Here is a 17,240-nt window from a genome sequence, read left to right on the forward strand (position 1 = left end):
AAATAACCTCTTGTAATCTAAAGTAAGACTGCGTATAATAAATCCAATATAATCTAACTCTTCTCCGAGATCCCACATTAGTAGGAACTTCATGCCCTAGAATGCCCTTTATACAATGCACAACTTCCATACGTAGCAATAATTCACATGCCGACTAGAATAATTTAAACTGTGTTATACAATGTATATGCTCCACGTAAAGTACCATACAAAATCCTAGTATGTTTTGGATCATTATGCAACAAAGTGTGAGCAAACACCGATAGAACAATCATCTATATTGGAATATGCTTCATAATTTGCATAAACAATAAGATTTGAATGCAATAATAGATCTTACAGAGAGTTCAATGAAAAGCTAAGTTCATGTCTCCAACTTCATGCACAAGACTGTCCTTTTTACAAAAGCATTAAAACACAAAATACTAGGTGAAAACAATACTTCTATATATACAATTGTTCTTTAATTGACTGAATTGTGTTCAATACCAGAAGTTACCTGGATATGCATAGTTGGCACACTTTGGAGTACTGAGCACAAGACATGAGAAAAGATGGCATGTAAAAGACACAAATGTCTAAGGCTCTCCGCCATGATACCCTTGTGCAGTAGTAGTTCAAGTTGATGTGTCAGCTTTGGGTTAGTGATATCATGCAAACAGATTGAGTTGAAACACAAATCTATGCAAAAGATGAAACTGATAGACTTTGATTGCTTAAATAGATAGACATTTATATCATCACATAAAGAACATAACTCTTTCTCCATTATTCACTTTTTAAGACTTCAGAAAAAATCATCTCTAACTTTTGGCAAAGGAAATTTCTATAGTATTCATCTTCTCAATACATTCAATAAGGAATGTTCCAAGTTTTAAAAGTATGATAGCTTTCAGCCATTAGATATCAGTACTGTGTATAATATATCTGTTTTTTCACATGTCAGAACCGAAAATTCAGCAAGCTATGCATTATTCTCCAAGAATCTAGTGTTTACCCCTTCTTAGAAATTTTGCCTTCCTAAATGAATTCAATCCCTTGGGTATGGTGAAACTATTGATTGGTATAGAAGAAAATTAAGAGGGTATGCTGAAAAAGCTTAACTTGAGCATAAATTAACAAATGAAGGCTCAATGAAATGACTCATCAGCATCCAAAATCTAATTATTGTTAACAAAGTGATGTAAATAACAAAGGGCTGTGTGAGTTTACTTGACCTTGTTTAGTGCCCTACCAATCCTATGACTTCTTTGCTTTCTTGGTAGAAGCGAAAGCATCAGCAATCATCTCTAAGAGGCACTGTTCTGACTCCCTAATCATATGGGCCTTCTTCCTTTCCATCTCCATCCAGTCTCTTTCTAACTCCCTCATCAATTCCATTCTTCGCTTCTCAATCCTCATCAAGCCCTCGTTGAACCCTCTCACAACAGCAGCCAACTGTGACATGATCTTTTTGCCACTGGCTAGAGCCTCACCCTCTGATTCTTCCTCATTGGATTCATCTGCCTCCTCTTCTTCCACCTCAAAATGTCTCCTTTTGGGAGGAACGTGATTCCTGGAAATCCTAGAAGGGCCCCGGTGAGGCTCCCGAAGAATTCCATTAATGCTCCGAACATTGTTTCCAATTCTCTCATCCTCCTCGTCTTCTTCCTCGTCGTCATCGTCGTCGTCGTCGGTGGAGCGACCGTCGAGAGCACGCCCAGCCGCAGCCGGCGGGCGTACGGTGATAGGGAGGGGGCCGCGCTCCATGCGGTCCATGCGGTCGAAGAAGGACCACGCAGAGGCGACGGGGCGTTGCCGCTCCGCGCGGAACCGCTTGCGAAGCTTCTCGATCTTGTGGCGACACTGGGTGCTGGTCTTGGAGAGCTCCTCGAGGCCGCATCTGGCCGCGACGGCGGCGGCGACTTCCTCCCACTGCTGGGCCCTGAGCTGTCCTCGCTTCAGGGCGTACCACCTCTCCTCGTAGGCGTCGATCAGGTGGGCTGTCTCGACGTCGGACCAGGGCTGGCCCGGGACGGGCTTCCGCGACGGAGGCACCGGCGGGCCGCACCATCGCTCCAGCGATCCGGTGGCGACAGCCATGGGTTTTTGGTACGGGAAAGCAGAAGCGAAGGGGAAATTAGGGTTTGCGTTTGGGGGAACGGGGCGACGGGGGTGGGTGGTGGCGTGGGCAGGTGGTTGAGTGGTGGTGGCGGTGGTGGGGATAAGGATTGGGTGGGTCGGTGGTGGAGGCGGGTCCGTTCCGACTCGATTGGATGATTAGACCGGACCGGTCCGGTCGAGATGGAGGAGGCAGGGCGTGGGAAGGTGGCGGTGGCGGCGGTGCAGTCGGCGACACCGTGAAGAGGGAAGGTGGCGGTGGCGGCGGTGCAGTCGGCGACACCGTGAAGAGGGAAGGTGTGGTTTGGCGCTCGCACGTGACGTGGTTTTCTGTGCGGGATTTCAAAATGTAGATATTTCTTATATATAATAAAATAATAATTTAAAAAAAGAATAAAGAATATAAATATAAGTTGAATGCGCTATGTTAAAATGAATAAAATATACACTGATTACGATGAAAATTAAGTAATTCAAATTGCTTTTAGTTCTTTGAATTTTTGGAGTAACAAAAAAAAAGTGCCAACCGTGAATTTTTGGATGACAGACATTGGGCGAGCGACGACCTGTCGAGGGTGGGAGGCGGTGGGCGGGTAAGCGACAACCGTGAAGACAAGGCATGCAATTTTTTTAATTAGTTTTTTAACTTAATTTTTTAATTAAAATTTTAATTAATTAAATTAAATTAACTCTTAATTATAGTTGAGATAAATTAAATTCTTAGTTATAGTTGAAATAAACTAAATACATCTAATTTAAAGTCCAATCAAATTATCCAAAAAATTTTTAAAATATTATCAAATTTTATTTATTTATTTATATATATCACCATTAATAATACTATTATTATTATATATTTTATTTTATTTTATACAATTGATATACTTTTCTATACTAAGTATTAAAATCTTCAAACAAATAAATTTTTAATTTATTATTTAAAGTTGAATTAAATAACATTAGGTTATATTTTATTTCCCATAACTTAGTTATGTGATTATCAAGTAATCACATAACTAAGATTATACATAATAACTTTGAACCAAACACACCTTTAAATTTTAATAAACATTCGATTGAAAATCTTTAGTTTGTAATCGCTCATGAGCCAACAATTAGAGAACAAAAAAATTATTTAAGCATGATACCTTTGGGGTTAGACTATAAAGATCCAAACTGAATATCCTCTTAGTCAAAAGTAATTTATATGTTGATGAAATACCACACTAATTGATGTGAACCAAGGAGAAAAATATCTCATAAATCCATAATAAATTGGAGAAAGAAAGAAGAAAAATCTAAATTGATAAGATGGATGAAAAGAATCTCGACCCAATACTTAAGAAAGTATGAACTTTAGTATAGAAAATAGAATACGTCATAATTTTAGGATTGAGATTGATAAGTCCTTGAATGCTGAAGAACCAACAAGTAAGAGCTTCATCATCTTTAGATTGAAAAAGAAAAAAAAAGCAAAAAAAAAAAAAAGCAAAAGAAGAGCAACAAAAGAGGAAGTAGAAATAGTTTTTTTTTTTCTATACTTGCATTTCTTCTACTATTTTTTATCTTTCAATTCCATTTTTCCTTTAAAGTTTCTGTCTAGATTCAATTCTAACATTTGCCTAAATTTTATTTTGGCAAATTCATTTCAACATTTATTTAAAGTATTTTTATTTTTCAATTCAACTTCCTCATAAATTTTGTTTAAATTCAATTCTGATGTCTGCCTATATTTAATTATAACATTTTCTTTTACCACTTAATTCGGGTTATCAATTCTGTAAGTTGTATTCTTCTTCATTTCTTATTTTTTATTCTAATATTTTTGAAAATTTGTAATTAATCAATAAACACTCATAGAGAATTATCTGAATTCTAAGTTTTTAAAAAGTTAATCTTAGTGAGTTGAGTGATAATAAATTACTTTAATTATAATAAATGGAGAGAAAATAAGATCTAGAGAATCACTTATTAATTTTTCATTGAACTAAAATTTATTAAAATATTTTCTTATGGTGAAGGATTTATTAATCTCAACCCCAATATTAAGATATTTTCTATCTTCTATATCAAAATTCCTACTTTCTTAAACATTAAACCGAAATTCTTTTCATTCATTTAAATTTTTCTTCTTGCTTTCTTCAAATTATTATAAATTTATGAAACATATTTCTCATTGGATTCACATCACCAACCCTCTGCATACCAAGAGTCAAATAAGAAAATAGTATGCTCCATGATATTCAAAATCTAGAGACGTTTGACACGGAAGACTCTGATGTTCAAAATTTTTATTTTTTATTTATTTTGCTTGTGAATAATCAATAGTTTAGTTGGAATTAAGATACTCTTCTTAAAATTCACATATTTGTTCTTTATCTTTTTTTTAAAGATTATTATTTATAGATTCAAAAACCCACTTTTGATGATTTTAATATTAAAAAGCACCCTTCTATTTCTCATTTAACGTGCTCAACAACATTTTTTTATATATATATTACTGTGAAACGTCTCATGTTTGTCCTCTTCAAGATCTGATATTTACTCTCTTCATAAATCCTTTGATTTTGTTTGATTCTCAACCATCCGTACAAAACATATTGAAATATATATTTATAATCAATAGATGGATACAAAGATATTATTCTCAAATAAGTTACCTGAACAGTAACGCTGGACCCTAATGGACGATGACAGCGAATCCCATTCATATTTCTGATATTATTTAATACGCATTGAAATAAAATATGAATAATCGATGAAATTATTGGAAAAATTTAAATCGTAATTGCAGACTTAAATTCATGAGTGGCAAAACTGAAAATTCCTGAACAAAATTTGAAAAAAAAAGCCATGAGAGAGACAGTCCACTGAATGCCAACTTACCACGTGCTGTCACGTGCTAAGAAGTCCACTTGGTTGTCCTTTACGATACCGTCACCGTTGAGTGAGCGTACCGACAGGACTTGCTAGCTACCAATTTTCAAAATTAACGCCAGTAGAGATCAGAAAGGCGATCCAGAGGGCACCTCCCGGTGACCCGATCCATATCGATAAAACAAAATGCCTTTAAAAAAAGGCAGGCGTCGAGCTCGCTTCCGCCTTCCCTTTCTTCTTTCAACTGCGGCTGGACTCCCTTGTTCAATCGAGAAGGGGAAGCGGCGGAATCGGAATGGATCAGAACACGCCGGTGAGGAAGTCACACACCTCCACTTCCGATCTTCTCACGTGGTCGGAGACGCCTGTGCCAGCTGCCGATCATTCGGTGTCGGCTAACCGCCGGACTTTGAAGGTAAAAAATGCCAACCAGAATGCCCCTCGGTCTGTGTTTTGGTGCCTTTGATGGATCGGGTTTCATCTTCTATATTCTTGTCGTAGCCGGCGGGAGGGATCAGCCCAGTCATGTTCGGGGCGCAGTTGTCCGCGGAGGAGGAGGAGAGCGTGAACAAGAGGTGAGAGATCTTGATGGTTGGCTAGGGTTTTCGCGGATCTTTGTTTCTAGGTGGACCGCACCGTTTTTTTCGCTTGCGAAAATGTTGCTTCTTTGGCTCTTCTTTAGATGTGCCTCGGATCTGATCGCAAGATTGGACTTTTTTTTTCATTATGGATATTGATTCTGTATGAAATGTGCTCTTACTGGTGGCACCTTCTTTTTGTTCAGTGGTGTTTACTGTTCTTTATGCTGCATTTGGGATTTGGTTGGTTTTTGAATCTCAGCCGCGACCTTTTCGTTCCCGTTGTTCCTTTCTTTCCCACTAATTTGTCTATTTTCGCAATGGTTTCTTTCGTTTTGAAATCCCCGGATGAATTTTGTTATACATTTTCTTTGATAGATTTAAACATTTTCAAGGGATAAACATATAAGCTGGTAAATGCTGTGAAGAATGATATTTTCGAAGGATATTTGTATTCTATACAAGTGGAGCACATCGATAGGCTTATTGTAGTGATCAACAATATATGGTAATGAATAATATCAAGATAATAAAATAGGAATGTGGATGAATCAAGCTAATTGAGGAAATACATTAAACATTAATATATTTGCAATTCCCTCTCTCAAAATGAAGATGCGGTAGCTTCTGAAGTTGGAAGGGAGTTGAAACATATGAGTAGATAGACAGTTGAAACAAATATCTGGATCAAGTGGGTTAAGCACGCGTCTCAGATTGCTGGAGGTGCAGCGATGATTCAGTGAAGAAACACATGAAGGTGCAAATGCAGTAGTAAGCTTGCTGGAGAGCATATCAATATATCTGCAAGTGAGATAAGTTAGCAAGCTTGTTGGAGCAGAGCCACGCTGTTGTGAGCTTATTCAGTAGCCCTAGATCCCTGACATTTAGTGATGTTGTAGGGAATAGCGTTAACTAACTTTGTATGTGTTCGAGAAATTTTTTTTTGCACTCTGATGGATGTTCAAAGTGGTAGCCAATCCATTCATTGTCAATGATTCATAAGAAAATTGGCATGCCTGACATGATTTGGACTACTCACCTCCACACACCATGCCTAGACATGTGACTACAGGTTGGTAGATTCAGCGGAGAAGAAATTTTACTAAGCAGGGACGCTATGGAGGATAAATTGAGATGGTGCAGAATGTCAAGGACTCAAATAGTGACCGAAAATGGCAATCCAAGGGGAGGAAAGAGGGGAGGCCATAATTTGTGCTGCAACCTCCACCTCTCTGATGCCTGATGACTTCGAACATTGAGGAGAGAATTTATAACTCGACATCATATGAATTTCAGCAGAAAGTATGAGCTATATGCCTAATATTATGCAAGTGGGGTACATAGGCTTGTGATAGGTAACACAACAATGGTAGGGAATAGTATCAAGACAATAAGGTAAAGAGTTAGCACTGATCAGGCTAATATGCAAATTACATAGAAGAACCACATTTTGAGTTAGGTAGTTTATAAACTCTATCAATCATAGTCATGTATCTGCTGCTGCTTATGGCTTGTGTTGGAGATTGTTTACTACCCACATATCTTCCATCACTTTATTCCTGTGAACTGTGATAACAATGCATAAAGAAGTACTCCATTGTGTGATCTTGCGAAGTTCTTTGACCAATTAAGCACCATGCAACTTGTCTTCCTTTATTAACATATATTTGTTGCTCGGTTATTGCATCGCTTTGAGATTTCATTTGATATTGTCCTTTCAGTATATCACCAATTTTATTTAACCTTACAAAATATGCTTCAAATTCGGCTTAAATTTAATCAAATTGTTACCAGGCAGGTGAAGAAATTGTTGGAGGACAAACTTTTGGGCCACACATATGATAGCCTCTGTGAAAGGTTATATGTGAAGAGATGTAGATGTAACAAACCAAAGATTGTTAAATAAAACAATGACACTGAAGAAATATGAAGAAATTTAGAAAAATGGCTGGGATGAATATCAAAATTATCATATGGTTCTTAAATGTTATGTAAATCACATCATGATGGAATTCAAACTTCAAAAAATTGTCTTCTGAGAAAGAAGTCCATAATTGTTGTCAATTTTTTTCTTGCATGTCCTAAAGTTAATGATAAGAGGTAGAATCAGTGCTGGATACTTAACAAGTATAGAATCCTTCTCACTACGATTTTACCTTGGATATTGGCATACACATGTTCTAACAGAAATATTTTGAAATTTTCCTCAGCTTTTTTTGGTCTGTCTGCAAGCTGATGACCCTTGTTTCTTTTAGGAAACCCTGTTCCAGCTCAAAAATGCGAGAAATGACTGGTAGTGGCATATTTGCAATGGACAATGAGAATGAGGTGATAGAATCTGGTAATGCTGTCCCAAATCCTAATAATAAGACCACTGTTCGAATTTGTCAGGTAACTACTCTTGATTTACTAGGATCCAAAAGTTTCATGACAATAAACCGTTGTTGGTGACACACTTTACTCATTTTCTTTTTCTCATTTCACTGAACTGAAAGAAAGTTATGTAATCAAGTAATTATAATTGTGTGATCACATACCTGGTTTTCATTTATTCATCAATTCTAATACAACTGTTTTCCCTCAAGCTTTAAGTAATTTTGCTAACTCAAATATACTTCATGAGTTTGGATCATAATTTTGAGGTTGTTTATGGCGGTTATATCAAATAACTTCTTTAATTGTGTATCAGCAAACAGTTAATGCAATTAGCCAAATCTCATTTAGCACTGAAGAGAAAGTTTCTCCAAAGAAGCCTACATCAATTGCCGAGGTTGCAAAGCAGCAAGAGCTAAGTGGAACCACTGAGAGTGAATTAGATACTAAAGTCAAGAAGCAACTCTCTGAAGCAAAGTCTAAAGAACTCAGTGGAAATGACATCTTTGGTCCTCCTCCTGTGGTTCCAGCTAGGCCTTTAGCTGCTAGGAATCTGGAACTCAAAGGGAACTTGGATTTTGCACTTCCACAGCCTCGAAACATACATACATCTGTTAAAGTATCCAATGTGAGTGAAATCATTTCAACTCATCCCCATTTCTTTTTCAGCAGAAATCTGCTTTTAAAAACCTTGTCAAACTGCTCCATATTTTTCAAGGGTAGGAAGGAGTAACTTTTTCATCTATTATTCGATATTATCATCACATCTGTAGTTCTTTGTTCTATTTTAGGCCATGTCTCGTTCTTTGCCGCATCTTGTGGTTATCTTCAGAATTTTCTTTTCCTGCCAACTTGTTTAACAGTCTTAACTTTGCCTCAGAATCTTTCACTAGAAAGCTTGTTCTCATTGCAATAATGGACATTAAATATAGTAATGTAAATTACTTATCCCAACTATGCAAAATAATCCTTGCTTTTTTTGAACTAATAGCCAGCAGGAGGTCCTAGCCACATCACCTTCAGTGAGGAAGGTGTCACCAAGGTAACCACGAAGATCCACACACAGAAGTTTCAAGAGTTGACGGGCAATGACATATTCAAAGAAGACGCACCCCCAGCTTCAGCTGAGAAGCCCCTGAGTGAGGCAAAGCTTAAAGAAATGAGTGGCAGCGACATCTTTGCCGACGGAAAGGCTGCTTCACGAGACTATTTTGGTGGAGTCCGCAAGCCGCCTGGTGGTGATAGCAGCATTGCTCTGGTTTAACTATTTCTAACGCCTCTCTTTACCACAGTTTGGCATTATATTCTGAAACTCTATTATCTGGAGGGATTTGAGACATGGTAGAGCTTGATGTCTTAGCAGGATTAGTGTGTGATGATGTTGAAGTTGTGTGCCCCTAATGACTGAACCTTGTCATCTCTGATGTTTGGATCATCACTTAGAACTGCTGTAGCAGCACTAGTTTAGTGGATTGGGATTCTGATCAAGTTTTATTAACTTCACGAATGAAAGCTTTTCCGGTTGAGTTAGTTTTCAGCTGTTTCCATCGGAAAAACTGCAACAGGTATCCAGCTAGGTCAACCATGGTTGTGCTTTGAAAGTACGTATTAACAATACATTAGTTTTTAGTTTCCAAATTATCTTTATACTTATATAAAATGCATCAAAATGTAAGTTGGCAATTAAAAGTAGTTTTATTTTCAGAATGTGCTAGTAATCAAATTGGTAGTGATCTACAAAGTTAATCTAGATTCAAAATCTTGGATCATGCATTGCTATACATTGCTGATGGTCTTCAAAGTTGATCTAGATTAAAATGTTCGATTTTGCATCGCTATACATCGTAAATTTAAAAAATATATTAGTTTCATATAATCAATTGTACTTTGCTTATTATTATTATTATTTTGTAAAGGAAACATTTGAAAATAAGATTGTGAAGGGGAACAAATAAATCACTTTTAACTCTAAATCTATGATGATATTTTCTTGATAAAGAAGAAAAGTAGAGTCGAGAGTGATTTTATAAACTTGGTTGATTGTTTGAAATTTTCACGTTTTGAATTTGTTTGATTTTAATGAACATTGTTCAATTACGATTCTAAAAATGGATTTCTTTAAAAACAAAAAAAATTTTCAATATCGACTCCACTGGGGATCGAACCCAGAATCACTGGTTCCGTAGACCAGCACCTTATCCATTGGGCCATGGAGTCCAATGGGGCAAAAAAAGCAAAACCTTTTTATCTATTAATATTTATAAGTTAAAGCATAGGCAAGATTAAGGATAGACTGATAGTGAAAGAGTTGATTGATTTTTTATAACTAAAATTTTGATTGACTTAATTTGCTAGATTGATTCAATTTTATTCAATTTATCAAAATTCTTAGGTAGTGTTTGGTTTGATTTTTTTTTATTTTCTAAAAATTATTATTTATTTTGTGTTTTTCAATTTTATTTTCTGAAAAATAAAAAGTTATTTTTTATAAAAAAAAAAAAATAATAAAATATTATTTTCTATGAAAAATAAAAATTACAACAGATAAATAGAAAATGTGAAAATGCGTCAGCATATTTGACCTTGATTTGTGATTGCGTTCTCCTCTCTCCTCTTGCCACCTCGCCGCCGCACTGTCGGGCGCCGCCGGCGATTGCAACGCTCCCCTACTCCCTGTGGACGCGCCTTGGCTTCCCGATTGGAGCGGCCGCCGTATCCCAGCAAGCTCGATAGTCGCTCGCTGTCCCCACTTTTCTCGTAGCTGCGGCCAGTGAAACTGGCAGCCCTGTACCCTTTTCTCAGCTGCGAAACTCTTTCCCTTACTGATCTCCTATCGATCAGAAGCATTCCTCATCAGCGTGACAGCGTCCCCTGCTCCTTTCTCGTTTTCTGGGAGTTGTAACAGTCAAACCCCGTCAGCTCCTCTTCTAATCAGTAATATCATCCCCTGGCCATCTCCTTCTCTCGATTGTGAGCATCCGCAGCGCCTTCTCTTCCTTTCATGATCGCTAACCTCTGGTCTTGCATTTCTTCATTGGCAATGTGAGTTTCAATACCCTATTGTAGTTTTGTGTTTCCTTGTAATTTGTCGTAGTAAATTGATGTTTCCGTGCAGTTATTTTCCAGTATTCTCGTGCAATAATGAAGGAGCCTTTTCTTCCTCCCGCAGCGTACAATTAGCGTTGTTTTAGCGAATCACTGCACTTGTGTTGATAGGTTCATATTCTCTGTTAATTGGAACGTATGGAACTGTGAGCACAAGCCGCTGGAGGGAATTGTGAATGCTGATTGTAGGATGTGTTTGGAGGTGTGGCGGAGAATTGAGCAAACGTTTAGTGGGATTCTTTCCTAAGACGTTGAGTGGGTTATAGGATGGATTGATATCCTTGTCTTTCTTGGTCCAGTTGATCAATACAGAGAGGTTGGTAGGTAATGGTGAATGATTGTTGGCCAACATCAAAGGTAGGGTGTATTATTTGGAGTTGGACATAGAAAGTGGGTTTTCAGTGATCAAGGTAGCTTAAGACCATCTCCAACCACAAAACTCATTTTGGTGCATTTTCAACACCAATTTGGTGTCATTGCAACACCAATTTTTTTTCAACTCCAACCAATACACACCATTTCCTACACTAAAAGGAATATTCCTTAGAATATTCTATTTTTCCATCTTATAATTTATTATTTAACATATATATTAATTTCAACATACATATTAATTTGTTAAATATTTTTATTGTGATCATAATTATTATTAAAATTAATATTTTTATGGTACATAATAACTAATTTTTATAATATTATATTTTTAATTACAATAAAATAAATATTAGTATCTTCCTTTTTAATTATGGTGGAAATAATTTAGTAGACATACTGTTATTCAAAGATAATACACAATTATAAACAATTAAGACAAAATATTTTAAATAATTTCATAAAACAAATAACACTTCATTGAAAATACATCATTATCATCTTTAAATTAAATTGTATGCTGGGTATGTTTTTTATATTATGCATTTTGAAATTTTAAATGTTTAATTGTGTGTTTGTTATGAAATTATCAATATTATAAAATTTAAAATATTTATAATCTTAATAATATAACAAATATTTTAAATACTACTCATTTAAGTTAATAACTAATATAAATTTATAATATATAAAATTTACAAAAGAAATTTAATTTAATTAAATAATATTAATTTATAATATTTAAGAATATTTTAAATATAGATTAAATATTATAATATATTTATTTAAAATAAATAATTACTTCCACCATTTTGGTGCAAGTGAACAGTGCAGCACCATCCTGGTGCTGCTGCACTGTTCACTTGCACCAAAATGGTGCCAAATTTGGGGTATCCATTGGAGTTTATTTGGTGTTTTTTTACACCAAAATGGTGGAATAGGGCATCCATTGGAGATGCTCTAAGGTAGAATAAAGTTGAGATTAGTGTATTAATACTTATGGAGAATCCCGTGCTATGTATTGGAAATTTGAATGGAAATAAAAGGTGGTGGAAGGAAGAGGCTCTTTTGTGAATGGGAATATAGTCTCACATTGGAAGTTTCAAGGCATAGTTGTTGGTTTATATTGTGTCATAAGCATTAATGTTGTGAACAAATGCATGGGGAGAGGCTTTCTCTCATGTGTGGGTGCGCAGGGGATGTAAATCTAGGGCTCGGATTGCACTACCCGCAAGACAACTTGTGTGCGAGTGCGACCTGTGTACGTCGAATGTCGGACCAGTCAGGATAAAATTGCATTGAACGCAGACCTCGACATCGGCGTCTCAGCCTCGGCAACTCGACTCTCAGCACTCGGCAGTAGGGCACTCGGCTCTGGGCAATCGGTGACTCGACCATTCGGTTGACTCAGTACCGGTGATCGGGAAAACATCAGCCCCTGCTGACAGCTTGAAATTATTAGTTCAAGCCATCTGTACAAGATAAGTTGATTTGTCTTGTAATTTAATTAAGTAAAAAATTAATCTTTTCGGCAAAAATTATCTAACACTATGTTATTGACTTTTTTGCTTCGACTATTTTGTTGGTTCTAGAGGTTCTTTTGTTCATGCAACACATTTGCTATGTTATGAATTATAGTTTTGATAGTGAAATATTTTAGCAGAAATTCTTTATATATGTTTAAATTATAAAAATTTATACCTAGAACGTCTTTCTTTAATAAAACGTACGTCTCAACTTGCACAGTGCCCCTCAAGTCCCATAACACCTATGCGCTTTTGGATGCTTCATTCCTTAAATAACTATGGTGCAGTATTTATTGATGTTATAGATTGATGTGCATGCATTTAGTTTACTATTTTCTTATATTATCTTACCTTTCTCCATTTGACCTATGCCATTTGCCCTAATCAGTTTTCTTTTTTTACTTCCTTTCTTTTCCTACTCCCTCAAGGTTTCCAAATGGATTTCAGTTTATTTATTATGTTTTAGATTTCTACAGACATATGTCTTGCATGCTAATTATATTTTTATTTTAGAGATGTTTGCTGGGTGTAAATTTAGAGAGCAGTAATGTTTATTCGTGAATTCCTTTCTACTCTTCACGTAAGGTTTTTCCTTTTCCATGAATAAGATGGTCCTTTTATTAAAAAAACTATTTTATTTAGAATTTTTCATATTAACAATGCATTAGTTTTTAGTTTCATAATTATCCTTATACTTATATGAGATGAATGGGAGTAGAGCACCATGAACATATCTTCAAATATATATATATATATATAATGCATCAAAATGTTTGTCCATGTAGGACTTCTTCAATAAGTTGGCAATTAAAAGTAGTTTTTATTTTGAGAATGTGTTAGTAATCAAATTGGTAGTGATCTCCAAAGTGTAAATTTAAAAAATATATTAGTTTCATATAATCAATTGTAGTTTGCTTATTATTATTATTTTGTAAAGGAAACATTTGAAAATAAGATTGTCAAGGTGAACAGATAAATCACTTTTAAGTCGAAATCTATGATAATATTTTCTTGAAATCTATGATAATATTTTCTCGATAAAGAAGAAAAGTAGAGTCCAGTGATTTATAATCTTGGTTGATTGTTTGAAAATTTCACGTTTTAAATTTGTTTGATTTTAATGAACATTGTTCAATTACGGCTCTAAAAAAAGATTTCTTCAAAAACAAAAAACTTTCAATACCGACTCCACTGGGAATCGAACCCAGAATCTCTGGTTCCGTAGACCAGCACCTTATCCATTGGGCCATGGAGTCCGATGGCGCATACAAAGTAAAGTTTTTAACTATTAATAGTTACCAATTAAAGCATATTTAACACGCAACATTAGAGATACACAGATAGTGAAAGAGTTTGATTGATTTTTTATAACTAAAATTTTGATTGACTTAATTTGCTAGATTGATTCGATTTTATTCAATTTATCAAAACTCTTAGATTTTCTCAAACACTAAGCTGTCACTGGAAATTTTATTCATAACTTTTCTAATCACTCAAATCTTGGATTCACTTGGCTTATTTGACTTGCCTAGTCAACCTCGCTTGCAAAACATTTATGTGACTTAAACCTTCAATTTATTGGATGTTGTCTGATATGAAATCAGTTCAACGAGTTTATTATAAAAAATATATAACTTATGACTGAATTAGTGTGCCTTGAGAATATTACTTATTGAGCTAATTATTAAAGGCAAACTTATCAAACTTTATTAAATTGGTCTAGTGAATCATATCCTCGACCTGCTTAATTATACGAGTATTGTTTTAGTTTAATTTCATTCTTAATAACAAAACAAGCCTTGGATGAAAATGAAAACTAAGACAAAAATAATAATTAAACTTACAAAAGGAAATCTTATGTTAACTTTGTCATGGGTTTAGTTTTAGTTTTAAGCGAAAGCAACCAAAATCCATCCTTCCTAATGGATTACTTGCTTACATTAACACGGTGCTTATCTCAGACACCAAAAACCTGCAGGAGATTGCTGAACCTTGATTTGAAACCGAGGAAAATAGATGAAAACTTATGGTTCAGTAGTGGTAAACATGAACATAATGTTGAGGTTGCCGAGTGCTAGAAAAGAATTAGCGTAGATAGTCCTCTTCTCGACCGTTCAAGTCTCTAGATGGTAACCGATTCATTGACCCAATTCAAGTTCCGAGTCAAGTCTGGTTTGGAGTTCCGAGTCCAGATAAGAGAGCTCCAATTTCAAAGTATATAAATAAATATTATAACACTCAATGGGTCTTGTTAAAAATATTTATTTTGATTTTGCACAATATTTATTGTATTGAATTGTAATCTATAAAATCTATAAAAAAAAAACTCTTTCGGGATTTACTGAAAGTCTGAAACACGCATGTAACCTTCAATGTATATTTATGCATCGTTTTTTCTAAAATATGATTGTTAATATGCTAGGCTTGGGTGAGCTGGTTTGTTGGATAGCAAATACGATAGACTTATACAACAATCATTTTATATCAAATTGGAACAAGATTGAAAATTTTCCAAAAAACTCACCGCTGTGTATATTTAGGATGTGTAACTATGATTCGAAGGCATGGATAAATTCACAAGCGTCCTAGGAATACATTTCACGTGATTGAGTTGATTTTGATTGACCGAATGCATCACGAGGTTGAGATTTTGAAAATTTAATTTAGTTAGACTCCGATAGATCCTAGCAATGCATTGGTGTTGATTTTGATTGGCCGAAAGTCATCAATAAATTTTATCAAAACTCATTGATGGTCATAAACTTTTCAAAATCTAAAACTTTCAACATAGTTAGATTTAGAATAGCTGTAGGAACACATTAATGGTGTCAGATAGTGGATTTGGCAGACCTAAGTCCAACAATAATTAATATCAAAATGACACAAGGTTAATTGATTTTTTTTTTAAAAACTCATAGTTGTATTAATATCAATATGTAGGGTGTGTAACCATGGCCTAACGGCGTGGATAGATTTACGAGGGTCTTAGGAAAACATTGAAACTTGTTTGAGTTGATTCTAATTGGACAACGGTCATAATTGAATTTTAATCAAAATTTATTGATGACTTTAAAAGAGTGTGATTTTAAAACTTTCAGCGTAGTTTGAATTAAGAAGGTTTCAAAAAATGATAAATCCCAGTTAGTTCATTGACTATCCTTGGGGTGACCGGCCCGGTCCCACGGAAGTTTTCCAGCAGCCACCAGGGTAAATCGGGAAGTGCACACAGCGGCCAGCCCAGACGCCCAACATCCTTTGATTGCGCTCCCCATTTAGAGGAAAATTCCTGTAAATACGTCGTAGCTAGGGATCGAGCCGCAGAATCAAGAAGGTTTCAAGAAAGCATTGAGATTGGTTTTGATTGATTTTAATTGACCTAAAGTTATAAGTGAATTTTGATCAAAAACTAATTAATAGTCAAGGAGGCTTTGATCTACCATAGGAGACTGAGGTTTATAGAGGTGATTTCATCGTCAAATAATGATCGATTTTCGACCAAGTAGATTTGTCGGAAGCTTAGCAACGAAATATTTTTCGTTGCACATTGGCGACGAAAAACTATTTTGGTCGCTAATTTGGCGACGTAAAAGATTTTTATCATAAAATTCTGCTACAAAAAATTTATCCATCGCAAAACATCGATTATAGATGTTTGCGACGAATATAGTTTTCATCGTAAATTAGCAATGAATTTGACGACGAAATAAATTTTTATCATAAATTTGGCAATGAATTTCTATTTTTTTATCGTAAAATTCTATGGCGAATTATTACTCATAAAAAGATTTTCATTGCAAAATATTTTTGTGACAAATATATTTTTTAAATTCATCGCAAAAGGTCTATTTTTTGTAGTGTGCTACATGTTCCTGTACAAAGTGAAAATCTATCTCCACATGTTTTGTGTGGGCATAAAAGATTAGACTTACAGTAAGATATGTTGCTCCAATATTATCGCATCATATTTTAGGTATAACATCAGTAGAAAAATGTAAATTTGAAAGAAGGGATTGAAATCAAATAATTTCAAACGTTACATTGACAATAACTTTATATTCAGATTTTGTACTTGATTGAGATATAGTAGGTTGCCATCAGTAGAAAGATGTAATTCTGAAAGAATGGATTGAAATTAAATGATTTCAGATGTCACATTGACAATAACTTTATATTCAGATTTTGTACTTGATTGAGATATAGTAGGTTGCTTTTTAGAATGACAGGAGATAAGATTTTGTCCAAAAAAATATTGTATATCCACTAATAGAACGTTTATCTTTTGGAGAGCCGACGCAATCTGCATCACTAA

The 17,240-nt window shown here is 35.1% G+C and overlaps 2 protein-coding genes and 2 non-coding genes across 4 annotated transcripts; 1 reads left to right on the forward strand and 3 right to left on the reverse strand.

The window, feature by feature from the left end:
- Nucleotides 1–1,046: 1,046 nt before the first annotated feature.
- Nucleotides 1,047–2,082, reverse strand: LOC141843685 (uncharacterized). The gene has a single exon (XM_074731738.1). It carries the CDS (start codon nt 2,080–2,082, stop codon nt 1,240–1,242), a length of 843 nt encoding a protein of 280 aa, XP_074587839.1. The 3' UTR covers nt 1,047–1,239.
- A 3,128-nt stretch (nt 2,083–5,210) lies between these two features.
- Nucleotides 5,211–9,463, forward strand: LOC141842977 (uncharacterized). Its single transcript, XM_074730984.1, has 5 exons — nt 5,211–5,392; nt 5,479–5,552; nt 7,811–7,946; nt 8,245–8,556; nt 8,920–9,463. Exons 1-5 carry the CDS (start codon nt 5,273–5,275, stop codon nt 9,190–9,192), a joined length of 915 nt encoding a protein of 304 aa, XP_074587085.1. The 5' UTR covers nt 5,211–5,272; the 3' UTR covers nt 9,193–9,463.
- A 609-nt stretch (nt 9,464–10,072) lies between these two features.
- TRNAR-ACG (transfer RNA arginine (anticodon ACG)) lies at nt 10,073–10,145 on the reverse strand. Its single transcript has one exon. It is a non-coding gene; the product is annotated as a tRNA-Arg (tRNA).
- Nucleotides 10,146–14,114: 3,969 nt separating this feature from the next.
- On the reverse strand, nt 14,115–14,187 carry TRNAR-ACG (transfer RNA arginine (anticodon ACG)). Its single transcript has one exon. It is a non-coding gene; the product is annotated as a tRNA-Arg (tRNA).
- Between the last annotated feature and the right edge of the window lie 3,053 nt (nt 14,188–17,240).

The sequence above is a fragment of the Curcuma longa genome, chromosome 12 (genome assembly GCF_044706935.1).
Source record: "Curcuma longa cultivar G26 ecotype Majalengka, Jawa Barat chromosome 12, ITB_CL_G26_1.1, whole genome shotgun sequence".
NCBI classification, from domain to species: domain Eukaryota; kingdom Viridiplantae; phylum Streptophyta; class Magnoliopsida; order Zingiberales; family Zingiberaceae; genus Curcuma; species Curcuma longa.